The sequence below is a fragment of the Cynocephalus volans genome, chromosome 9, assembly GCF_027409185.1.
Source record: "Cynocephalus volans isolate mCynVol1 chromosome 9, mCynVol1.pri, whole genome shotgun sequence".
In the NCBI taxonomy this organism is placed as follows: domain Eukaryota; kingdom Metazoa; phylum Chordata; class Mammalia; order Dermoptera; family Cynocephalidae; genus Cynocephalus; species Cynocephalus volans.
The window spans coordinates 62782038-62809271 of NC_084468.1; the positions used below are offsets into that span (position 1 = coordinate 62782038).

Consider the following 27234-nt stretch of genomic DNA (forward strand, 5'->3'; position numbering starts at 1 on the left):
AAAAATGCAATTCAATAAAAAAGTTTATTTTAAAATACTGAAACAAAGTTATGCCCACAATGTTAGTGACTCAACTCATGCTAAATTGTTATGTTATTTTAAAGGCTATCAGGAGACCTCCCTATGTATATAATATTTCTCTGATATAGCATAATAGAACCAGTTATTTTCTGCATCTATTCATTTAATTAGTACTTAATATATTTTTGTTCATATTGCAGGGGGAAGAGAAGAGAAAATGAATTTTTATGATTTGGTGTGAACTTTTCCCTTTAATTATAACTGGCAATACTTTCTATGAATTAATAAAATGATGAAGACTTTTATATGAGATTTCCCTGTCATAGAAATAAAGTATCTTCAAATGCTTCCTTTCTCCTAGTCAGCTTATTTACGAAAATGAATAGACAATTCCTTTAAATAGTTGTGTACACCATTGTCTGAAGCAGATTCTGTTAAAAAAGCAAAGACAGATTTACAACACTGAATGCTAGATCAGTTGATGAAATGAAAAAATGTTCCAAGTTAAGTATTGTTTGGTGCTGCCAGGGCACATTGTTCATTAAATGACCACTTAAGTATTCTAACAGATAATCTGGAGATGAGAAAAGAGATTATTATGCTTCTACAAGATGCATAAGAATTTAACATCTACTTTTTCTCAATTTTGTTCAATTCCCTACTCACAGACATTTTAAAACATAAGTGATTAACTGTACTGTTTTGACAGAGTGTAATTAACATTTGTATCAATTACTCTTTTTTATTCCACAAGTGCAGTCACCCATTATTCTGGGTGCAGTCACTGTTCTCCAGTTGTTTCAATAAAGAAGGAAGCAAATAAATAGTAATGTCACAAGATAATGATCATGATAGAGGTGACAATAAATTGCTGAGGGATTCCAAGGGCAGGTGAGAGCAGTTCTGACTCGGGAAAGTGCCACGAACATGTAAGAAGAGTCTTAGAAGATGAGTGGGCATTCATCAGTCCAAGTAAAAGAGAACATCATTTTAAGAAAGAGAAAAACATGGTCAAAGGTATTGAGTATGACAAAACATGATGAAGGGTTTTAGGAAATTATAGGGTGGAAAGGAAGGGTATAGATATGGACTATCAGGCAAAATGTGGAAGCTATGTAGAACCAAGCCAGATTCTCCTGGGCTTTATTCCAAAGGGGTTGGACACTTTCTTGTGGGTAACAGGGGACCAAAGTGATATCTAAGCAGTAGAGTGCCATCAGTAGTTAGCTTTTAGGAAAGTAATTTACGAGATAAGGAGATGGGGAGTGGGGCAGGGGAAGGAGTAAAGAGGGGCAAGATCAGCAAGTGGTGACAAAAAGATCAGCCCACCAGTACGGAGGCTGTTTATTATATTAGCTTTGAATAGAAAACTAAAAATTACATTCATGCTGGCCTGTGCTCCAGGAGAAAACAATTGTTACAGAGCAGTAAAATGAGTTTTCAGTTTTAACTCAATTGCTATCTACTTTACATTTTTCTTTCAATTCAATTGCAGCATCTATGGACTTTCTCTGATTTTGGTGTGATTCAAAAAGGTATTAATTCAGAGATCACAATAAAAGAAAACAGAATTCACTATAAGAGCATTAAACAGCAAAAATCCCTTTTTATATTTAAGGGTAAAGTTCATTGAATATAAAACTGTAAGGAAAATTTATGAGCCAAATGACATTTCATTGACATGTATAGAGAAATATGAAGAAAAATGATTGGAAATACAAGGATAAATTGACACAACTACAATAATAGTAAATTGGGAATTTTAAAACATTGCTATTTCTTTGACAAAACAAGTTAGAAAAATAATAAAGATTCAGGGTATAACCTATTCTAATCAAGATTACCAATGATTTGCACACTGCAAAATCCAGTAGTCAATTCTTAATCTTCAGCTTACCTGACTTTTCTCAGTAGAATTTGAGACAATTGACCACACTCTTTTCCTTGAAACATTTTCTTCACTTGGCTTTTGGATTTTCCTCCACCCTCATTGGCTGCTTCTCCTCAGCTCTCTTTGCTGAGTCCTCCTCAACAATTTGACCTCTAAATGTTGGAGTGTCCCAGAGCAGCTCTTCCTGAATTAAACTTGCTATCTAGGTGACCTCATCCAGACTAGTGTGTTAAATACTGTCTAGATGCTGATAATGTATATTTACATATTCAGCCTGGATTTCCTCCTGATTTCCATATGTCAGTTTTTTCTCTGATATTTCCATGCTGATAGTGCATGTACAACTCAAACTTAGCACAATTACAGAGTAAACTCCTGATGCACTCCTAGTTCCAAACTTGCATCTCCCTCTGTCTTGTCCATCCTTTTGTTCACTCAAGCCAGAAACCTTGGAGTCATCGATGACTCCTCTCTTTCTTCCATATCCCCACATTTAATCCATGAGCAAAGCTTGTCTGTTCTACCTTCAAAGTATACCCAGAATCTGACAATCTCTTGATGCCTCCGTTACAAGCCACAATCATACCTCACCTGGATTATTGTAAAGGCTTCCTAATCGGTCTCCTTACAAGTACCATTGCCCCAATGCCAGCTCTATTCTCAAAGCAGCAATTAAAGTGATCCTTTACGTGTAAGTACATTATGTCACTTTTTCACTCAAAACCTTCTAGTATCTTCTCGTATCACTCAGAGTAAAATGTGAAGGCTGTACAAATACCCTACATAATGGTATCTTTCTGACATTTTGTCTTACTCCTCTGCTCAGGCACAATGGCTTCCTTGCTGTTCTGCAAGTCGTCAGTTTTCTCTCAGTGCTTTCCCCTTGTGATTCTTCTTGCTTGAAAAACCCTCAGATATGTGTGAAGGTCACTCCATCACCAACTTCGAGCTTCTACTCACTGTCACCTGCTGGATGATGACATCTTCCTCGACTGCCCTATTTTAAGTCATACCACCATCTCTATTCCCCACACCACTTATTGCTGTTTGATAAACACTAGATTTTACTTGCTTATTTATTTTGTGTCTACCCCTACTAGAGTGTAAACTGCACGAGGATAGGGTTTGTCTGTTTTGTTCACTTTGTTATTCTCAGCATATAGAACAGTGCCTGGAACATAATAGGTGTTCTAGAAATATTTTTTTGAAAATGTTGATGAACACCACATGCCAAGGGCTATATTTTCTTATAATGAGGTGAACTAGAAGGGGTTGCCAGCTCCATCTTCTAAAAGCCACCCTAGGGAGAGAGAGAAAGGCATAGGCCTAAGAAATTAACATAAAAACACAAGAAATCACTGGGGAAGTTAAAGACTCAAGAACTGATATGAGTGTGGAACGGGGACTAGGGAGTGGTGGCAGTCTAGGGTAGCTGACTTAGAAGAGGGTGGACAGGTTTGGGGAGGTGGATAGATTTTAACTTGTGCTTTTGGCTACACACTAAATTGCAAAGAAGACTGTCACTTCCCTCACTGCTGCTGTGAAATATAAATCAGAAGCAGTAGCTCAAATTGTCTGATGTCCACAGGACGATATCAAGATAAGGCTAAACTCCTGCTGCAACAAGATGGTGAAAACAGGTGAGCGTAGGCCAGACACTCTTAATAATCAGTTCTTCCAACCTCTCCCCTTCCTACTCTCCCAAGACTGGTAGATTACCATATAAGGAATTGGTCTTCTTCCAATGGATGCTGCTTTGAAAGAGTTAAGGGAGATTCCAGGGAATTGCTTGATAGTACGGAATTAAGTTAGCAATCAGCAACAGTAAGATTTTTGAAAAATCTGCAAATATTCATGAAATAACATGCTTCTAAACCACTCATGAATCAAACAAGAAATCAAAAGCATATTTAAGAATATTTTAAACTGAATGAAAATGAAAAACAATGTGTCAGAATTTGTGGGATGCCACTGAAACAGTACTTAAAGGAAATTTACACCCTAAAGGCCTATATTAGAAGAGAATATCGATCTCAAACCAATGATATTGGCTTCTCCCTTAAGAAACTAGAAAAGAAAGAGCAAACTAAAAACATAGTAAGCAGAAGAAAGGAAATAATAAAGATCAAAGCAGAAATCAAGAAAGTGGAAAACAGAAAAAAACAATATATAAAATCAAGGAATCCAAATGCTGGTTCTTTGAGATTAATAATATTGATAAACCTCTAGCCAGATTTATCAGGGAACAAAAGAGAAACAAACACAAGTTACCAATATCAGGAATGAGAAAGGTGACATCACCAAAAATAAAATGACAAAGGAATATTAAATGATATCAAATTAAACTGATAAGGGAATATTATGAAAACACATTATTCCAATAAATTCACTGACTTAAGTGAAAATAACAAAATCCTTGAAAGACACACACTACCAAAGCTCACTCAAGAAAAAAATCTAACCTGATTATTTCTACATCTATTTAAAAATAAAAATTTTAGTTAAAATCATACCCACAAAGAAAACGCTAGGCTTCAATGGTAGATTCTACTAAATATATAAGGAAGAAATAATACGAATTCTACACAAACTCTTCCAAAAAATTGAAGAGAACGGAATATTTTTCAGTTCATTCTATGAGGCCAGTATCACACCAACACCAAAACCAAACACAGATATTGCACAAAGAGAAAACTGTGGACCGATATCTCTTGCGATTAGGAGTCAGCAAAGTTTTCTATAGAGGATTAGATAAATATTTCAGGCTTTCCTGGCCATTTACAGTTCCTCTTCCTCCTCTTCCTCCTCTTACTAACTTACTGGCAAAAGTAAGCACATAGTCAAATTCAGAATACTCTAATACTGTAATGATGGTGTTTAAGTCAATTATGTCTCTAATACTGAAGTTAAAAGTCAAAAGTATTACAAACAACTATAATGACAATAATTTGTTAAAGGACTCTTGTTATCTTTCCTCTCTTTGATAACAGTCATCCTAACGGGTGTGAGAGTATATCTAATTGTGGTTTTAATTTGCGTTTTCCTGATGATTAGTGATATTGAGCACCTTTTCATATACCTATTGGTCATCTGTATGTCTTCTTTGGGAAAAGGTCTATTTAGGTCCTTTGCCCATTTTTTAATCAGGTTATTATTATTTTCTGTTGAATTATATGGGTTTCTCACATACTTTTTGATATTGACACCTTATCACATATGGGATTTGCAAATATTTTCTCTTTTCTTTCATTGTATAGGTTGTCTTTCATTTTATTGGTGGTTTTTTCCTTTATTATGCAGAAGCTTATTGGTTTGATGTAGTCTCCACATGTTTTTGTTTTTTGGATTTTTTTGCTTTTGTTGCCTGTGCTTTTGGTGTCATATACAAACAATCATTGCCAAGACCAGCATCAAGAAGCTTTCCCTTTTATTTTCTAACAGGAATTATTTTACAGTCTCAGGTCTTACAGTTAAGTCTTTAATCCATTTTGAGTTGATTTTTCTGTACGATTTAAGATAAGGGTCTAATTTTATTCTCTTGCATATGGATATCCAGTCTCCCAGCACTGGTTGTTGAGAGACTTTTCTTTCCTCATTGTATATTTATGTTCTTAGTAAAAGAATATAATTTGAGTGATTGATTCAAATGCTGTGAATGTTTTTAGGACTACTAATTTTTACTATAAATTTGTTTTCCAAAAGCTTTGATTATATGGGCACTTGTTTTGCTATATGTTTACCAGAATTAGGTATTTTTATTGTTTGCTTTGTTCTAATTCTATCTAATATATAAAATTTATTATTTTTAAGTTTAACTTTCTTTGTTTACTAGCAAAGTTTAACATCCTTCTAGTTGTATTTCTTTGGTGAATTATCTATTTTAGTCCTTTTTCCTTTAACGTTTACAGTATTTCAAGATTGTTTTTTTGGTTGTCTATTTGATTAGGTATTGTGCATACTTCATCTGTGGACTTTTTACTTAACTCAGTAGATTTTTTCCTGAGAAACACAGAGGCAGTGTTTTCTTAGTTAATAATTAGCAAGAAATTCTGCAGTGTGATTGAATATACAGTATTTCAGAAATAGATTAAACAGGTTACTTTTTTACTAGTAATGTCCAACAATAATATAAAAATTTAATTTTCCTCAGTCACATTACTTTCTTTTGTGAATGTTATTCCATAAAACAAAATGAAACAGTTGCAAGTTACAGGGTTTGTTTTCTTCTTTTGACTGAATCCCTAACCCTGCCCACAAAGCCTCAGGATGTAGGTAAGAAATTTACTTGTGTATCAGTTAAGGAATGACTAAATTAGGATAATTTGTTTTTTTAACTTTGTTTTTATTAAATTCTTCATGAGTTTTGTTCTCCCTGTAGCTAGTTTATATATACTGAGCGGTTATTCAAAACTAACAGTTCCAGAATTTGTATTTTGGTGATAATATTACCCAATCTGTAGGCAGAGACAGTTATCACATCTAGAAAATGGTTAGCAGCTTATGGCAGGATAGAAAGTGTTGCTGGGAGATACAATTTGGATTTCAAAACTAGTATTTCTTGCAAACGAGTACAGTGGAAAATAGATAGGAACTGTGATTTTTCTAGAACATTTGATTGTCCAGCATATCTCCTGACTACATGGTAAACACCTTTAGAGTATACAGGATCCTGCTTCCTCCTTCAACTGTTCAGTCTGTATATCTCCCCCACCCCCCACTCCTCTTCCAAGCCTGGCCAAGGCAGTGTCAGCATGGAGAAAGGGATGACTTTTGTATTTCTTCCATCTAAAGGGAGAACATTCTGAAATTCATTTGTCCAGAGAAAATGTCTTTTTGTAATACCTCTTGCCTGGAAGGAGCTCCTTTTTATAACTTGCACAAAGGTGCCTTAAGCATTGCAGTGGCCCTGAAGGTGTGGTGGATTGTGTCTTATTCAATTTGACATGCCTCCCCCCACCCCCTAGCCTCCTCGCAGTGCCCCCTAGTGAGAACAGTCACAGGACTTGAAGAGAGTGGTCATTCTTGAGTTCTCTCTCTTTTCCCCTTGCAACAATCTATTTCAAATCCTATTGATTTTTGTCTTTCATATCTTTTACATCTATGTTTTTCTTTTCATTTCTGTTACTCCTATCAAAATTCAGATCTTGCTGATTTCTTGATTGCAAAAGTCTAGTAATGGCCTTCTTACTTTTTCCCATCCACCCATTCTTCCATTTATTCAACAAATAGTTCTTGTCACTTTCTATTCGTCAGGCACCATGGGAGGTCCTCAGCACATTAGATATATCACTACCTGACTGGTAGTTCTTAGCATATAGAAATGACCATATTACTATCCTACATGAATATTTTTAATAGCTCTCCATGGCTTCCAATTGAAGCCCAAATTCTTCAGCTTTATATGCAAGACCCCCGTAACGGGCACCCAGGCTCTTCCTATCATAGGTCCCATTATTCCTCTGCATGAGCCACTTTTTCACCAAGATGGATTGACTTTCTCTAAGTACATCTCGAGTTATCACCTTCATGCTTTTTCTCATATCATTATCTTCACACAGAAAGACAGGGCTTCTTATTTTTCTTCCAGGTGAATCTTTTTCATTTTTTTAGACTCACCTCATATGCCACTCACCCTGTCATCCTTTTCTGGTTTCTCACCCAGGACTCAACCACATTCTAAATTGGATTAAGTCACTTGCATAAGTCACTTCCACTATGAGAGCATTTGGGAACGTGAGGTCTGGGGGAGATGTCTTAGTCATTGTTGGTTGCCTCATAGTGTCCCGAACAGTACTTTGTAAAATATAAGGACTCCATCAATGCAGTCTATGTGGACAAACATAAATGTACTCTGTTTAGCGCATGCTCACTGGGAGGCAATCTATGATTTTAGGTGAGTCTGAAGATCACCTAAATATTTGTGTCTGACAAACATTAGAAACTGTGCTGGCCACCAGTATGCCATGGCATTTCTCATCAGGCCTGACATGGCATCACATTACCTGTCAGTTAATCTTCGTATTATTTCTCTAGTCAAAATGATAGACTTTTACCATGGAAATGGTGCTTGTATTTAACATTTGTGTCTGGGGAGCCATCAATGCCAAATCTAAAGTCTGGTCAGTTTGAGATTAATTCAAATCAATTTAATTTAATAAATATTTCTTGAGCACATGATCAGCTGTGATTAAGATCTCATATTTGGTTCATAGGACTTCTCTCCTTGTTAAATATGCCAAATTATTTTCTACCATCAGTGTTCCATTTTACACTTGTATATGTACATTTAAATGTCGTGTATAGTCATTTATTGGGAAGATGTTAAAATGCCAGGATATGTAATAACCTGAATATCCTTGTTTTTCAGATTACTTCAGTGTCACTCAGAAATTTTTAGACGAGAATGTTGGATACCTGTGAGTTTTGTTAAACTTTTTTTGATGATGATGTTTAGTGTAATCTTATCTGACATATTCCAGAAATGTTAATGCTTCTCAAAAGTAATTTAAGTAAATAGAAACCATATCAAAAAAGTAAATACAGCATTAATTATAAAATTCAGGTGAGGCAATTAAACTGTCAAGAAGTTGTAAAATGTATAGCCTTCACATTAGACAATTTCCTGAAGCTAGTCAGCAAGTAGATGTTCTTGTAAGTTTTTGCTGGACATAAACACAATTCTGCAGATGATCATTGTGGGCCCTGTGTAAACTGTTGCAGTGCTGTCATTGCATTTGCTCAACTCGTTCAGGAAGCAACTTTTGAAGAAGTGGAAATAATGCTGAAAGCCGTGGTGGAATACACAGATAAGTGCTTGGTTGGTAAGACACTCCCAGAATGTTCAAAATCAGCTCTAAGTTAATTGCTTACATTTCTTAAACACACAAGATTATTTGCCAACACTGAGAATTTCTGGCTTGAAAATATGAAAAGAAAGATACTCTATGCACATCATTTTTATTTTGCCTAATCTAGGTATTTAGCATGGGTACTTTCCTCATATGAGCTGCAATTCTGTCTTATGAAGCACAGGAAGACTTGACTGTGTACTTGCAGTATGTATGCATGCATATGCCTTAGGTATACAGTATACCATATGCATACAGGTAGAAAAGGCAGCCAACAGCCTGAAAACTCCCATGAAAGTACAGAAGTACCCTCCTTAGCTGCCTCCATCAATATTTACTCTATTGTCACACCGTTTTTCTAGGTCTCCTTCAGATAGACCCACCATCTGTACCTCTAGAAAACTACTACTAAACACCACTACTAAACGCTTTAGCAGTACATAAGCATACTAACCTTGCCACCTTGGGAGATGAGGAGAAAAGCCATGAAGGAAGGGAAATGTAGCAGCAAAGAAAGAGTAAGTGGTTAAGAAGTCTTGTGATAGGATAGTGAAAGTTCCCCAAGTGTGGGATGGTTGTCACGGGTGTGGGCAAAGAGCGTTGGTGGGAATAGTAGGAAAATTGAAAACTCTTTCCCAAACCATAATGCTGATCATCTGTTGTGTCCATCGTGTTTTTCCAGAATGTAGAAAAGCTTTACCATGACTAAAAGTGGTACTTTTCTTCTCTGTTGTCCAGAATACTGTTTTACAGGAAACAATATGTGCTATGGAGGGGTTGCCACAAAAGTATAATTTTTCACACTGCTGCAGTAAGGTTGACATTGAAAGAAGACTTTGCTTCCTCTATAATAAGAAAGCTGATGTAGGATTTCTGCCTCCTTTTCCTACTCTAGATCCTGAAGAGAAATGCTAGGCTTATAAAAATAACAGAGAATCTTTGCTAAATCAGTAAGTTTAATTTTAATACAAAAATGATGTAGTTGGAAAAGTATTCTTAGGTTAAATCTAATATATAATATATATCTCAAAGAAACATGGCTGGGTTCATTGACTGATTCATTCATTAATTAATTCAATATGTATTATGTATTTGATTCTGTGCTCAGTGGTGAGGATACAAGTATGAATAAGATATGGACCATGCTGTCAAGACCTTTATGCTAGTAATGTGTATCTACTAATGTGATAAGCCCTAGAACAGAGTTGTGTGCACGGTGTTAAATTGTTAGGAAGCAAAGCAGAGGAAATAATATATGCATCTCCAAAAGAAGTTGTAGCTCTTACCACAGGCAGTCACTAAATTACAGGATGTTTAGCAAAAAAAAAAAAAAAAAAAAAAAATCTGTTTTCAATAGTGCAGTAACTGCAGAAGCAAGGACTTTTTCTGGCGAGTTGGTGTGCCCATTGAAACCCAAATCACAAGTTTATTTGAACCTAGGTAAATCTGACCCCTGAAATCTCAAATGGAGTGTGTATAGACAGCTGTTCTTTGAGCACGGAAGGGAGAGGTGCTGACCACCTGGCTGCAGGGGAGGAAAGGAGACTAGTCAGAGCTCAGCGTTCAGCATTAGAACAGCAATGTCACCCTTACTTTGGAATTAGCAACTTCCTTGATGAGGACTTTAAAGGACTCTTACTGGGAATTGAATAATGCTGCCTTATATTGAAGTTTTTATAATGAAAAAAGTTTCTTCCTTTTACCTTCAGTTTTACAATTTGCTCTTCTTGTCTCCTCCTATCTTTTCTTTTCCTTTCCTTTCCCATCCCTTTCCTTTCCTTGTCTACCATTCCTTTCCTTTTCTTCCCTTCCCCTTCTCTCCTTTTTTAAAAAAAATTATATTCTTTATAGCTGTATGTATGAAATTGCCGGAAGGAACCCCTTTGTTTTCACCCCTACACCTCTAGCTGTTGCTGCTAGTTTTGAGGAGATGGCTAAAACATGTTGCAAAGAACAACACAAAGCCAACTGCTTTCAAACAAGGGTGAGCACCGCGTTTCTTTCATAAAAAAGGATAAGGAATCACCCAACACCACAGCGCTAGATCCTTACTTCAAAGTAAATTACAGCAAAAGTGTTGTTTACCATATATGATATTCTCTTGCCACAATCACTGATTTTCAACCCACTGATCGTCAGCTACTGATCTAAATACTGTTCTCATTACCTGAGACGCTCAAAAGACAATTGCTCATTCTCAGAATCTCTCTTCTGGCTATGTCTTCTTTGTAAACTGGAAGAAAGCCCTAGAGAATGAATATCCAGGGTGAAAGATGACATTTTATCTTCTATACTCAACAAGCCCTGTCTTGACTACCCATAGCATGGAATCACCTAAGTGTAGATGGGCTTGCCCACAGCACCATGCCCACCAGGTGAGTACTGTACACCTTCCCACCGAGTGCCTTTACAATGTGCCACAAATGCACATTTCTTTTGATATGTAAACTTACTAAAATAAAAATTCCATAGATTTTGTCTCTCAACAAATTTTATAATATTTTGATTGACATGTAGTTTAAAAAAATGAGACTAGTGAGATTTTGCTCTTGTTTCAACAGAATTTTCTTTTTCTTCAGGCAGCACCTGTTACACAATATTTAAAGATTTTGTCTCCTTATCAAAAAAATGTCTGTGGGGCATTTTTGAAATTTAGACCCCAAGTCTTAAACTCTGTGTGAGTTTTATACTGTGTATCTTGTCTTTACCTGTATTTTTTTAAAATCTGTGTCTCATTTTTTATTAAATGATTCATGACTTTTTATTTATGTTATTCCTAGTTCCCCAGAGGTTTTGAGGTGGGTCTGCGTCAACATGGATAGCTCAGAACCAGGGCATTAGGTCAGGATGAGAGAAGACTGGGGCAGGGGGGGACCCAGAAGAGAAAGGGAGCTGCTTCTAAGATGCATTTTAGTTAGCTGGGAATCTGAACTGGTCTGTGAGTTTCCATCCAGGGTTATAAAACCCTCCAGTGCTTTCAAAATGACTTCATGCATCAGTCTTTGACTTTAACGAGTAAGAGACAACCTTGCAAAGTTAAATTTTATCTCTAGTGCTCTCCCTGACCAACTAGTAGTGGTACAAAAACAGTGTCTTGAGAAACAATTTGAGATTTCAAGACAATCAGCAGTAAAGAGATCTGTGATGGATTATCTGTGCCTGCTATGGGCTTGCAATTAGAAGTGGTGGCCCTTATTCAGTTTTATCTTGCTGTAATAATTGTGGAAGAGAGCACATCTTTCAGGTCTTTTTTGGGCTTGCATACAGGATTCTGACGGGCCCAAAATACCAGCCTAGGATTTTCAAAGTGATCATGCAGGCTGTGCAGCATACCATCAGTTATTTGATAAAGATATCTGTGAAAACCCCTGGGTACCAATGTTTTTTGCAGCTGTTTATATTGTATTAGCAAAGAACTCCTTCTTGTTTTACGTGCTGATACAATTACTTTAGTGGTTTACCAATTCTCTTTCCAGAAACGTTGCTGTACTCAGTAAAAAATTCCCCAAGATTAAATTTAAGGAACTTACCTCTCTCATAGAAGATGTTTCCTCCAGGTACGATGGATGTTGTGAAGGGGATGGTGTGCAGTGCCTTCGTGAGACGGTAAATATTCTCAAAAACCAAGTAAAAATAGTGAGTGATTTTTGGCAACCATTTTTTATTCTGAACTTGCTCTGATGGGTGTTAACTTTGCCATAATAAAATTAGAGTATTAATAAATTGTTAAATGAAAATATAAAATAAAAAATAAATTTTTACAAATAAAGCCAAATAAATTTTTTTTATGCATAGAGTTTTTTTTTAAAGATGACTCAGCAGATTGCATTTTATATCGCTACATGTCTCGACATAAAACTTCAGGAGTTTAAAATTTTGAAAATACATTTAATCCACATTAAAATTTTCTTTTACACAGCAAATCCTCTTTTAGAGATGTTGGAAATTAATAGCAAAGCTCAGGGAATGACCTGTTATCATTACGCTTTTAAGAGCTGCTTTCTCCGGGCTTCCTCAGGCTGTTTAGGTACAGTCTTTCCAAATAAGAGAATATGTTCATTTCAAATAACTTTTACTCTTATCTAGCTTTTCTTTTTCTTTCTTTCTCTTTCTGTTTTTAATTAACAAGTAAAAATTGTGTATATTTAAGGTGTACAATATATTTTGACATATGTAAACATTGTGAAATGTCTGAATTCAACAAATGCATTGCCTCATGTACCATTTTTTTTGTGGTGAGAAAATTTCAAATCTACTCTCTTGCAAATACACAACCTACTGGTGTGAACTATAGTCACCATGATGTACAACGGATCTCTTGAACTTATTCTTCCTGTCTAACTGACATTTTATGTCCTTTGACCGACCTCTCTTTATTCCATCACCTCCAGGCCACTGGTAACCTTTAAAGTGATCCTCTGAGTTAATATACTGGTAAATACATTGTTGGCAAAGTTTAAGTTGTTCACACACCTAAAGGTAATGCAATTTCATTAAAAATATCCTGACTTCTTAGCTAAAATTAGGCTTTATCTTAATGATTTCTAATTAGTTTAACTGTTTAGACTCACAGTGAAGACAGAATGTTAATTAAATAACTTGAGTTTCAGAGTATTGAGTCATGTCCACTTTATTTCAAGCAGTGGACCACAGATGCTCCCATGAATTATTTTCTCCCTAACTGCACCCCGGTTAAAAACTCTCACTTGGGAGTTATTTTTGTATTATTTGATTGTTTATGAGGATGCAGATTTTCTAACGCTCAAATCTAATGTGCTGAATTAGGATGTAACTGGAGATTTTCGGTGAAGGTTGGAGATGAGACTAAGAGATCATATTATATCTCAAATTTCCTCCCCATTAATGCCTTTATAGAGAAATGAGAGGAACTGAATTATGGTTAAATGAAAATAGAAGTGAATTCTCAGAGAATAAGAGATGCTCTGCCTAGAACCGTGATGGCCTCAGGTGAGATGTGAGTGTTTTGCAAAGATTGGCTCCCCGGTTCTATGTGGTTTGTTGGAAACATGGTGCCAGCCCCCATCCTATTTTTCACCTCAACCCTGAGCTTCATGCTATTCCTCACCCTTGGTTTTCGCCAGAAGATTCCAGGCCGTGGGAATAGCTTGAGTAGAGTCATGAAGGCCTGAAATAGCCTGATGTGTTGCTGGAACTCAATGCTGTTCAAGTGAGGCTGGAACAGAGAGTAGGAAAAACAAGCAGCCTCATTCTGGAGAGTCTGGACAGGAGGCCAGGGGCTTACCAGCTTTTGAAAATTATCCAGCTAATACGTTAATAAGATAACCTCACCCTCTCTCTAACTCCCAAACTTTATGTAGAGGTCAGAATCAGGGTGAAGGGAGTGGATAAGGAAACTGTGGTACATCTACACAATGGAATACTACTCTGCTATAAGAAAGAATGAAATACTGCCATTTGCAGCAACATGGATGGACTTAGAAAAAATTATACTAAGTGAAACGAGTCAGGCACAGAAAGAGAAATACCACATGTTCTCACTTATTTGAGGGAGCTAAAAATAAATAAATAAATATACAAACAAATGTGGGGCAGGGGGCAGGGAAGAAGACATAGCAATTACAATTCCTTGAACTTGTTCAGACAAATGAACAGATTTGATGTTGATGGGTGGGAGGGGGGAGGGGGAAAGGGAAGGGAGGAATAGGTAAAGGGACAACTACATTGTATATTGATAAAATACAATTAAAAAAAAAAGAATCAGGGTGAAGGGTAGGAACAGGAGACAGAGCAAGGTTTGTATGTATTTGATAACCTGAACAGTTTCAAATAAATAATATCCATAGGAAAATGATACCATGACTGGAATACTTTCTTATGTTTGGGAAGTTTTCATCTGGTAGTAGCTGTACTGGTTCATTTGCTTACCATTCTTTCATTCACTTACCAAATATTTATTGCATTTTTGCTATATATTTAGCAATGTGGTTTTAGACCACATGAGAAGACTAGTGTTATAGATGTTTAGTAATATGTCATTGGTGGCCTGCATTGAAAGTACAGGTGGACTTTTATCAGAAAGAAAGAACGTTTAGAATATAAGATGCCAATATATCAGAGTAGCAGGTATAAAGTATTTAAAAGATTAATACTTAATAATGAATGTGAATTTATTATATAGCGTATTTTTTATAATTGTATTACCTTAAATTCTGAGACATAATGCTTGCATTAATGTGAAACTTCATGTGTGTTGATTGAATACAAAATTTAAGTGAATATTATCTATCAAATTAGCTGATGAAGTAATTTCAGATGTTATGCTCATGATTGATTTTGCAAGCAACCATTCCACTATGAAGGAAAACCCAGCCCTGAACAAATTTTGAAAATAAAGTCATTTCTTATTCTTATTTGGTACAGGGCAAGGTTATGAGCTATATTCGTTCAAAACAAGATTCCATCTCCAGCAAAATCAAAGAGTGCTGTAAAAGTAAAATACCACAGCGTGGCAAGTGCATAATTTACTCAGATAAAGATGATAGACCAAAGGATTTATCTCTAAGAGAAGCAAAGTTTACTGACAACGAAAATGTGTGTCAAGAACAAGATAATGACCCAGACAACGTCTTTGCTGAGTAATATTTTTAAACTCTCTATTGAAATTTATAAGGCAAACAGAAACTTATAAGATTTGATCTACGTTGGCTAATTTGGGTAGAAGGATATGAAATCATTTAATTCACTGGATATCATATAATTTTTAAAAATTATGGCCATAGATCATAGTGTTTTCATACAATTTTAAGAAAAAGCAACTGTGTTATAGTGATGGCTAACATTTATTGAGTACTTGATACGTGCCAGAAAATGACTTAAATACTTTATATAGATTAGCTATTTTAATTCTCACAATAACCATGTAAAATAAGGACAATTTTCCCCAATTTTTCAGATGAGCAGACAGGTAAGAAGAAGTTAAGTGGCTCATTCAATATTCACAGATAAAAAAATAGCAGCGTAAGGATTTGTCCCCAGGAGGTCTGGCCTAAGAAGTTGCAGGCCTACCTGCCCTGCTGTGTCACACCACAGCTGTTAAGGGGAATACTAGTGGACTTGGAGCCACAGGGACTAGATTTGAGTCCTGGTTAAGTCCCTGGGACAAGTTAACTTTTCTGTGCTTTATTTTATTACATATAAAGTTCATATAAGAATATTCATTCATTCAAAACTTACTGATAATGGAATATAATCCAGGGCCTTTACTGGGTTTCTACCTCCAGGAGCCTTTATCTATAGGGAGTGTGGTACGGGAAGTGACAGACTCATAAATAAATAAGCAGAAAAATGTTCTATTAGTTCTCATAGCACTATGTGCTAGATAATGTGGGGGACAGAGGAAGAGGTGGTCAATGGAATCTGGAGATCTTGGAAAGGCTTGATAGGGAGGTGGCAGTTAAAGAGATTTTGGTAATCTAGACAGAGGGAGTAGAGCACGGATGGAAGCATCTGCAGTGAAACTCCAGGGTAGTGGGAGATAGATGGGGCCAGATCATGCAGGCATGCTAAGTGATGGGATGCCACTGAAGGGTTTTCATTGAAGAATGAGGAGGGACAAAATCACTTATTTTTTAGAAACTTCCTCTGAAATGAATTCCAGTTTAAGACTGAGTAGGTAGTTTTCTCATTCAATGAGATGGGAAGTATGGTGAAGAAGTAGGTTTTGTGGGAAAGATAACATTAGGTCTGAACACATTGACTTTGAGGTGCCTGTAGAATAACAATTGGGACTATCAGGAGATGGTTTTATATTTGACCCTGGAATTTTGGAAGCAGGGCTGGGGTGAAGGTATAGGATATAATAATAGCTAATGTTTATTGAATACTTACTAAATTTTAAGTGCTTCTCATTTACTAACCAATTGAATTTTCAAAAAACTCCCCGAGGTTAATAAACTTTTATTAACCCTATTTCATAGGTGATGAAATAGGCACAAAGAGGTTAAGCAACTTGCTGCAAAGTCATGCAGCTAACATAGGGGGCAGCCAGGATTCACACGCAGTCTGGCTCCAGACTCCTGCTCTTACAACCACTATGCTCTATTGCTCCCACAGGTTGTGGATGTTAAGCCCAATTAAACTAAACAAAATGATAGATTGTACCTGACACATCTCCGTACATGGAAGCAGTTTTTATCACTGTCTTTATCAGCCACATTATCATCACTATTCCAACATCGTGTTTGAAGTATGGGAAGAAATGATAAACCAGCAATGAGCTTGCTGAGTCAGAACAGAGTTTTAAGGTGCAGTCTTTCTGAATGTGAACATTTGAGGCAAGGTCTCAGTGGATCCCACAGCCTAGAGTAAGGCTTCCAGGGGCTTTTGTTTGCAACATTTTAGGGATATGTTTTTAGTGTGTGTGTGTGTGTTTGTTTTTTGTATTTTGCTGCAAAGAAATCTATGGCTTATATCAGATATTAAGAGGAACGCTGATTTTCTGAAGGTTAAGCACCACTGCCTTAGAGTACGGGCATATATTCCACAAATGCGACTTGAGAAAGCAGCTAGGCAGCTGGAGACACGGTGTCAGGAAAAGCACGATTAATTAAGGAAGTCAAATGCTGAAAAAAAAGGGGCGGAGAGGTGAAAAGAATTAAAAACTTTTGTGAGGTATTGCTCTCATAAAACAAGGAAGGTCCTTATTTAACTTACTGTGAATGAAGAGATGAGATTCTTTCGTGAAGAAGACTGTAAATAGCAGAGCTGAGGTACGTAGAGAGGAAGAACATCTCTCTTTTGCAGAAAGAGTCAGCTTGGTATAAAAAAGACTGGAGAAGGCATCTCATGGGACAGGGGTCAAATTTTATATCTTCTGTTAATAGCAGGGTGCTTAACCAATCTGTGACTTAATTTCCTCAGCTGTAAAAGAGTATCTTGAAGACTATGTGAAGTTAAATGAGAAAGTGTTTCTAAAGACTAGGAAGCATATCTCTCTCTCATGCCCAAAGCTTGATCCAGAGCACCTAGTAAGGGCTTAATAAGAGTTAGCCTCATTCTTCTGGCTTTCCTGCTTTCTTCCCAAATCATACCCACCTATACTGTTGGAGCCTTTGACTGAGGCCTTGCACACCACTGCCAATGATTTACAGATAAAGGGATGAACACTCCCACATCTGGCAAGGATGGAGTAATGGGTGAAGGCTGATCCGTGTCTCACCAAGACCGCACTGGGAGGGAGGGGAAAGTCATATTCCCACTGTCCCAAGTTGGAAGTCTGAATGCATTTTCCAACAGAATTATACTCAATATGTACTTTCTCAAACATGGATGGCACAATACACTGTTTCTGAGGCTTTAAGGGTTAAATCATTCTAATAATTAACTCTAAATAACTCAGATAATTTTATCCTCCCAAGTAAAAAATATTGTTAATCTAAAATATAACATGGAAGACAACTTTTATAAAATGATCTCCTATAGCCAAAATGTCCTCTTAAATCACTCTGACCAAACCAGAGGAGGAACTTAGCATTTGAAAGCAGACTTAGTATTAAAAGACCTGACTAGGTAAAGATAGTAGGATGTGGTGTTTTGCTCTTTCTCTAAGTTCTAACAAACAAAATATTTTACACATTGCAGGTTTCTTTATGAATACTCAAGGAGGACATCCAAACCTGTCTACACCTGAGCTTTTAAGAATTGCTAGAGTATACAAGGATCTCCTGGAAGGTTGTTGAAGCACAGAAAATCCTCCAGATTGTCAGAGGCATGCAGTAGGTTCTATTATTGTAGGTTCAGAGAATTAAAAAACAACAACAAAAACAACATACATAAAAATTGATATCAAAGTTTTTCTCAGTCTAAAGAGTACAAAATGTAACTGACTAATCTGAGTCTACTATAGATTCAAATAAGATCATCAATTTGGCTTACGTATAATGTTTTGAACTACTAATCCATCGTGTTAATTTAAAAATCTCTTTCTATTAAATATTTTACATTTACATTTTTATTTATGTACTCTGTATTTTATTGAACTGTCTTAGATTTTCTTATGGTCGCAAAAGTAATAAATGATTATTGTAGATGATTAGGAAAGTACCAAAAGTCAGAAAGAAAAAAATAAAAGCTTTCTGATTTTATCACCAAGAAATAGCTATAATTAATATCTTCTTTCATCTTTTCTGTGCATATATACCTATATATGTGTGGGGGTGTTTTTAAAAATTTGATTGAAATAATACTCAGAAAATGTTTGGAACTGTTTTTTATTTGGTATCATAGAAAACCTTTTTTTTTTTTTGGTTATGAATGGTGCTGTATTAGCTTCCTATTATAGCCACAAATGTAATGGCTGAAAACAACAGAAACTTTTTCTCTCGTAGGAGGCCAGACGTCTGAAATGAGTCTTATGGGGCTAAAATCAAGACCCTGGAAGGGCTATCTTCCTTCTGGCGGTTTGGGGAGAATCTGTTCCTTGACTCTTCTGGTTTTTAGTATAGAACACTTTTTATGTCATTAAGCACACTTTAAATTACTCATTTTAAATGATTGCATCCCATCATGATGATGTAAAAATTTATTTAACCGCTCTTTTACTGTGTACGGGATATTTTGGATGTTTAGATAGGTTGTTTTTAATTTTATAAGTGACCCTGAGATAAGTATCTCACTTCATTAATCTTCATTAATATTTATGACCATTTTCTTAGCATACATCACTAGAAGGGAAATTATTGGGTCAAAATATACGAACTTTTAAAAAACACTTGCCACAAATTGCCAAGTTACATTCTAGAAAGTTTTTGCCAGTATATAGTCCAACAATAGTGCTTGAGAATGCTCATTTCAGCTTTACCTTTATCAACACTGCACATGGAAATTAACTTTGCTAGATTTTTATGTAAAAAAAAAAAAATAGTGGCTGTGTTTTAAGCAAAGATTTATTTGTTTTTTTTAATGTTAAACTTTTCTCATATGTTTTTAGCTATTATATTTATAAATTTCCTATGAACAATTTGTTTATGTCTGTTACCCATTTTCCTATTGAAATTAGTGTGTTTTATATCAACTTATATGCATTCCTTATATATTACAGAAATTAATTATTTGACATTTTTTATTTGTTTATTATTTCTTTGATATGTACTAATTGCCATAAAAGCCAGTTTATACCCATTCGGATTTGAGCAATGGAGTAAGAAGACTAGGCTTTCATTCCTGCTCTGTCACTGTTACTAACAAGGTGGTCTGTTTCTGATCCTTAAATGAATCATAGTGATAGAAAATTCTCTTTTTACATGAAGACACAATTTGTCCCACAGCATCCTTTTGCTGGGGTGTAGTTCTCTCTCTGGTGGCCCACTCAGTACATGTCCAACTTTATGCCACATGAAGAGAGAATCTGTCAAATATTTGAAGACAGTTATTGGAGGTTTTAAGTTCCAAATCCAAATGATAAAAAAGATATAAAATAAAGATAAATATGGTTAAAAATGTTTTATAGCAATACTTACTAGTTGGGTCATTCTGGGCATGTCACTTAATTTCACAAGGCCAGTTTCCTTTACTTAAAAATGAAGATAACACCTGTTCTGGTCACTTCAAAGTAAGAATTGAATGTGATCATTGTCAAAATAAAATTTGAATTTAACTTTGTAAATAAGAAAGCTCTAAATAAATGTACACGATGATGAAAATTTGGACTTTCAAATTTTAGCCAAAAATATTTGTATATCTATACCTATAACTGAAAAAAATTAAATTCAAATTCACACATATAAAAAGTGCCCTCAATTTAGTAAGTAACGCATAATAGCAAGAGTTTGAAAATGCTATATAAATTTTAAAAAACAGTTGACAAGTTGACATAAAGCTTATAATTAAATTTTAGATAAAATGTTTGTAACTGTGATTGTTCTTATTTTCAGGAAGACAAATTCAATGAGACAACTGAGAAAAGCCTCAAAAGAGTACAACAAAAATGTGAACATTTCCAGAATTTGGGGAAGGATGGTTTGAAATACCAGTAAGTTGTTTGTACGAGTGGGCTAGCATTTGTGACCAGGATAAAATATTAAGAATCCCTCAAAGTGTAAAAAATTAGCTCCAGTCTTTCAGTTATGGCCAATAAAAACACAAGGGTCAAGAATGCACACTGAACTGTCACATTAATTCTTTACCTGAAATGAGGCTAGAAATAAAAGAAATACAGGATTCTGAATAGATTGATTCTCTAATGCTTTAGTTTCTGTTTAAACATGTCTTTACTTCCAACCCAGAATCCCTGGATTCTGCCCCATTTGGGAGTGGGATGGAGCAACTTCAGGTTATAACAGTTCCCTGGAAAAGAAATGGTTTGCCCAGGATGTAAGCTCATCTTAACTGAGTTTATAAATAACTCTAGATTTGCTTAACACTTTAATATTTATTCTTTTAGTGTTCTTGTGAGCATTCATGAATAATACGTGGTTTAGTCGGATTTTCTTAATTATCATGCTAATGTAGTGTTTGTTGAAATTAAATACCTCTAAATCAAAACAAAACAGTTTAAAAAATATGATTTCACTATTTCTGCAATCTGGCTGTTAGCTGAGAATTCAAACTCAGTTCATTAAAGATCTTAGTTTCTTTCCTTCATCTCAGATTATCCTTTTCCAACATGTATCTATTAAATTCTCTCTTTAAAATATGTATTAATTAGGCAGAGGACTTCAAGCATGATTTTACGTACTAGCCAAACTATTTGCCACCAAGAAACTCCAGTTCCCAAAGGTAAGACAGGAAAGGCAAATCTAAGAGCTTCTGAGATCACCATACAATTAAAAAGAAAGCTAAAATGTAGACATATAGGGGCAGGGTGCAGGAAAATAGGAAGTAAAGAGACATTTCTCTGCCATTTTATTAGAAAGCTGAGGTTCATGTTGCACTTATATCGGTTGTCCCTAGCCTTGAAGGGTCTGGGTTTCAGCAGCTATTCAATGGAAAATGAGCATCTGCTTTTATTCAGAACAAAACAGACAAATGTTCTTTCAGCTACCCTGTGAAACTCACAAAGATCGCCCCCCAGCTCTCCACTGAAGAACTGATCTCTCTCAGCAAGGAAATGGTGGCGGCTTTGACTACCTGCTGCACACAAAGTGAAGAGTTTGCCTGTGTTTATAATTTGCTGAGCAAGGCCTGTGTACCTGACTATTCTTAAAAAAAAAAAGGTATTCGTACTCATTGATTTGTAGTAATTACCTACCTTCCTCTCTTCTTTATTTCCAATGTTGTCAAGCAAGGATTGTCAAGTTTTCCTTTTGGATCACTATGTGAAAACACTAGGGAAAGGGAAAAACCCTAAGAAGGGAAAAAGGGAATGTATTAAATATTTTGGGGGGAATCTCCGGACTATCTATCCTATTTCTCATTTAAATTAGAAATGATTTGTTAGGGCAAATGATTTAGGAATCACAATATTGTTTCAGAATGATATGGGGAACTTTATAACTTTACGTAATGTTACATATTCTCCCTCTTTCCCCAAGAGGGAGAGTTCAGTAAGAAAACTGCTGCTTCAAACCCAATCACGTGATGAGTGTGTCTCTTAGGGCTGGAGGAGAGAGTACCCTGGGGGACATACCAGGAGAAGAATAAACCTACGGACCACAGGGTTTGGTTGCCACTTTAAGTTGTCTGTCTGCAGCTCTCTGCTCACAATGAAAAGTTTGTGTATATGTTACCAAGAAATTGATCTGTAGGCATTTAAATTGCTACGGCTTGAATTTTTATCATAATGCCATTCAGGATCCCAGCCTCTACTTTTCTCTGTATGTAGTCTAGTGTTATGAGTGCATGTGTTTTTCTGAGTAAGATAAACAGTGATCTTTGAACTATCTGACTATTCATCTAATCGTATTTTTCAAAACTCCATTCAAGTAAAATCATATCCAACTCTTATCGACACAGGTAGATTCAGTTCTTGGAGAGTTGTGTGCAATAAATACAAATTGGACCATCAACCCTGCTGTGGACCAGTGCTATAGTACAAACTTTACCTTCAGAAGGCCCTGCTTTGAGGATCTGAAAGCCAATAAAACATATGTGCCTCCACTGACCTCTCAAGATTTATTTGCCTTTCACGCAGACTTGTGTCAGGCTCAGAATAAGGAGCTGGAGAGAAAGAGAGACAAGTACCAACATACTCTTCTGGTCCTCTTTTTCTTCAGCCTGAAGATATATCATGTATTAATTAGAAGGTTTATTGTAAGGTTGTGGTTTTGGTGTCATAATCCCGTTCCTTCTACCAAATTGTTTACTCTCTCCTGTTCAGAAAAACACCAATGCATATTTATTGCCATTGTTTGTGAGTAAAACCCTACCTTGTCTTTTCCTTTGATAGACACTTGGAGTGTCCAGTAGACTATGCTTTGGAAAGGTGAGTTACGCAGCTAGCAAAAAGGCTCATAATGAATTGGATTTTTTTGACAGAATAACTTAGATATTTTCCCTGAGAATCTTGCTTAATGTTTGAAAAAAAGTGAGGCCCAAAGGGACAGGAATTCTACTTTCATTCTCTCAGGCAATGCTTTAAATACCAAGAAATAAGACCTGTTTTTTTGGATTTAGATAGTGTCTATATCAAGCATAGTGGAAACAGCATTCATCCACTGAGGAAGGGAAATTGGAGGTTGTTTTGAACAGGAGTTTTCTAGAAAGATCAAATGAAATCATGTGTTCTATAATACTGTGCATAACATAGCCTAATACGTTCACATTCTTTTACACCATTTTGTCTGTGATTACATCACCCTCCAAAGAATGTTATCATGGAATCCATTCTGTAAGTTTAACAGGAAAGTTTCAGGAGACCCTTTCAAAAGTGAAATATTTGAAACCTTTACACTCACCCAAGTCGAGACCCTAAGACGTGTTTCTGTCAAAAGCATTTGGGTGAAGAAGAGCTGCAGAAAGATCATTAATTAATTATATTTGACATCTTTGGCCACAGGCTTCTTGTCAACTTAGTGAAGCTGAAGTGTGAACTCACAGATGAGGAGCTGCAGACTTTGTTCACAAATTTTACTAATGCGGTGGAGAAACGCTGCAAAGTGGAGGGGCCTGAAGACTGTTTTAATGAAGAGGTAGTTACATTTCTTTTCCACTAAAATTCAATCGGTATTCCTGGTCAAGTAAAATAAGACAGAGCTCCCCGTAGGACCCTGCTTCCACTGTGCAATGTCTACGAGGTCTGCGTTTGGGAGCACCACGGCCCCGCAGCTAACATGCAGCCATCTCTCAGACACAGGCTGTGGGCACCATCTGCTTGATGATGACAAGGTATAAGAAAAGCTGTCAGGAAAACCTGGTTCTAATCCCAGCAGTCTTGGTCATGTAACTTCAGCTGAATTGCAGTTGACCATCTGCAAATGAGGACGGTAATAATTATCCTTGAATTGCACCACTGGTCCTTACTCTTCTGTTTTGAATCACCCATTATCTTAATAAAACAGAGTCAAAGGGACTTACAAAGGCAATCATGATCAGCTCCAAAGGGAAGGCAGCAGGAAGGGTTTTAGCAAGTGAGTCTTTCAGGGGTGGCTGTCTCACTCTCCTGGGCCCTGTCCCAACATCCCGCAGTTGGGAATACATGATGGGTGGGAGGAAAGGGTAGTGGGGGTATGGGAGTAAGGAAGCGCCTTCTGCTTATTTCCCTCCAGTGACTGTGGAGTCTGCAGCCACTTGCTGTGGTGAACCTCAGTTACCTTCCCAGTAAATGCCTCATGAAAGTGCCCCTTCATTGTTTTCCAACTTCCTTTCTCAGTTTCTTTCCTAGTGAAACCCACTGTACTCCAAAACTCACTCACAATTCACACGCACTCACGTGCTTCATGCACACACCCCATGCACACTCATAGGCACACACTCGCACATCTCTCACACTGGTTGAGAGCCCTCTGCTTTTCTGAGTGCTTCATTGGGGAATTTTTTTTGGTACACATTATTAGTTTTTTAAAAATATGCTTAACTTTAGAGAGTGTTAATCAGTATCTAGTATTTACCTGAATGTGTACATTAGGGCCGTGTAAAGAGAGGAAAGAATTTATTGGTATTTCGTAAAAGGCCTTGGGTTTCTGTTTCCAAGTTCAGTTGAAGAAAGAATGTTCACTGTATCCCTGTATAATATAGGAGTGGTTTAAGTTTTCTTCCCAAAATTCGGGGCAACATGCTTCTCTAAGTTTAAATAATAGTGTCTTAATTTTTTTTTCCCTTTGTGTTTTTAATTTCTATTTTCCCCCTCTCAGGGTCCAAAAATTGGCAGCTGAAGCCAGGCTGCTTGAGAAACCTAAAGAAAAAGCACCAAAGGTAAAACCTTCTATCTCAATCAAATGTCACATGTATTTGCAGCTTACCTGTTCTCCTTGGCTTTTTTCCTTCTACGCATCCTTGTCTATTTCTGGCTTATCCCACAGGCCTTGAAGCTAACTGATTGCAATATTGGTCCCATAATGTTTCTCTGGGTATCAATCACTCCTTATGGCGTGACAATGCTGCATTTGTACTAGTACTTCTCTTACTGTTTGAGCAGTTTTGGAAAATAGCCAAAAGGTGCCCACTTGTCTGCCTTTCTGCTATTGCATTTAGCTGTCTGGACCAGAAAGGAGAGCAACTGAATCTCTGAATGTTGATAGAAAGATGAGGAGTAACTGCTCAGAGTTTGGGGTGGGCAGACAGGCCTGAGTAGCCTTGTCTCAAGAGTTTTTTTTTTTTTTTAATCACTTTATTGAAGTATGATTGACATACAAACTGAGAGTCTTGCTGCAGCATTTACATAAATGAAAAGCAATATATCTGCGATTTAAAAAAGATGTATAAAGAATACCCTCTTCCCCACAGTTTATGTAAGATTCATAACACAAAGTTTAAAAACAAAATGTTGCATAGATATAGCAGTGATATACATTGTCAGGAAAGAGAGATATGGATCCCAATAGAAGGTAGGTTTGGATCTACAAGAGGCAAAACATGGTTACCACTAACAGTTTTGAAAAAATACATGGATTTTTATCACCCAAGGCATAACATTTTATATACTTTTGATGCATAAAATGCTGGTTTTTCTTCCCAGGGAAGACCAACTTGCACATTTCCTATCTGTTTTGTGGTGAATTTCATTTCCTGAGAAGAACAGAATAAAAGTTTCTTCTGTAACCTTAACCTGAAATCATGTTATTGCATCAAGTGATAAACACAAAATTATAAAGTTATTTCTCAGACTGATGTCATGTATCAACTTGATCACAAAATTAGGCAATCATGAGTCATTCATTCCATCACCATCTTTTGCTCACTGGCTAAACCCACCCCACTCCTCAGAGGTCAGAACTCTGAACAGCAACTGTGTGGGCAGATCCTCCTGCCACTGCTGGGAAGGAAATGAGGAGCTGAGGGCAGGCACCTTAACTAGTGCAACTGCTGCGCCTGCTAATGGCTGGTATCTATTGAATCTTTTCAACACACCAAACATTGTTCTAGGTACTTTTCATACATTATCTCATCTAAGCTTATAACTCTATCTATGAGTAGGTATCATTTTTTTTCCCCATTTTATAGACAGGGAACCCTCAGGTTGGGGAGATAAACTAATCTGTAATGTGATACAGCTAGTACTTGGCAGAACCTTGAATTCTGGAACGATATACTTAATCACAGTGCACATTACCTGCTAGGTATGGCATGTTGTCTGCCTTACAAAATCTGTTATTTAGAGTGGGGGAGGAGTGTCCAAGGCATCAGAGACAGTGGTGTCTTTCTCCCTACATTCCATGCCAAAAGTCTTGTTATGTTGTAGCTGTAAATACTTGGCAATGGCATCAAAGGACAGGGGAACTCAGGAAATAAAGACTAGTCATGGGCTCATGGCCTTATTGTCCTGACTGTTCTCTAAACTTTTAAAGTTTTCAGTGTTTCAATGTCTAAAATTGAAGACTATGATCATTTAATAGAACATATATGAGGATATTCGCAGAATTCTTTTGGTATAGTGTTTAGAGCATAGTCTTTGGGACTATGTCATTCAACACATATTTATTAGAATCCTACTGTGTGTCAGACATTGTGGATACAAATGTGAGCCAGATAGACATGGTTCCTGTGGCTTGCTGAACAGGGGAGGACAGCAAGCAATCACATTTCGATGACATAAGTGCAGGGACCCCTGCTGTGGGTGCATGCCACACAGGCTCTCACTCTCTGAAGATGCAGGGTAAGAAGGGGATGGGGAGGCTTCAAATTCCTACTGCCATTGACTTACTGTAGGGTCTCAGACAAGTCCCTCACACTCTGTGACTTCCATTTCTTTGTGTGTATGTGATGATAATCACCACATCACAAAGACTTTAGAGAAATAAATTAATTTACCATATAAAGTACTCAATATGTTGGCCAGATGATAGGTGTTTAATTCATGAAGCCATTTTGTCCTTTTACCACTTTCTCCAAACATCTCAT

At 36.5% G+C, this 27234-nt stretch overlaps 1 protein-coding gene across 1 annotated transcript; it reads left to right on the forward strand.

Annotated features, from left to right (window-relative positions):
- Positions 1–6103: 6103 nt before the first annotated feature.
- On the forward strand, positions 6104–25049 carry AFM (afamin). The gene is given in 16 exon segments (XM_063107452.1): positions 6104–6137; positions 6140–6184; positions 8280–8328; positions 8633–8764; positions 9498–9710; positions 10612–10744; positions 11340–11437; positions 12237–12366; positions 15163–15377; positions 18382–18406; positions 18408–18515; positions 20673–20770; positions 21778–21914; positions 22697–22916; positions 23735–23867; positions 25029–25049. Coding segments are annotated over 16 exon segments (1791 nt in total).
- Positions 25050–27234: the final 2185 nt, after the last annotated feature.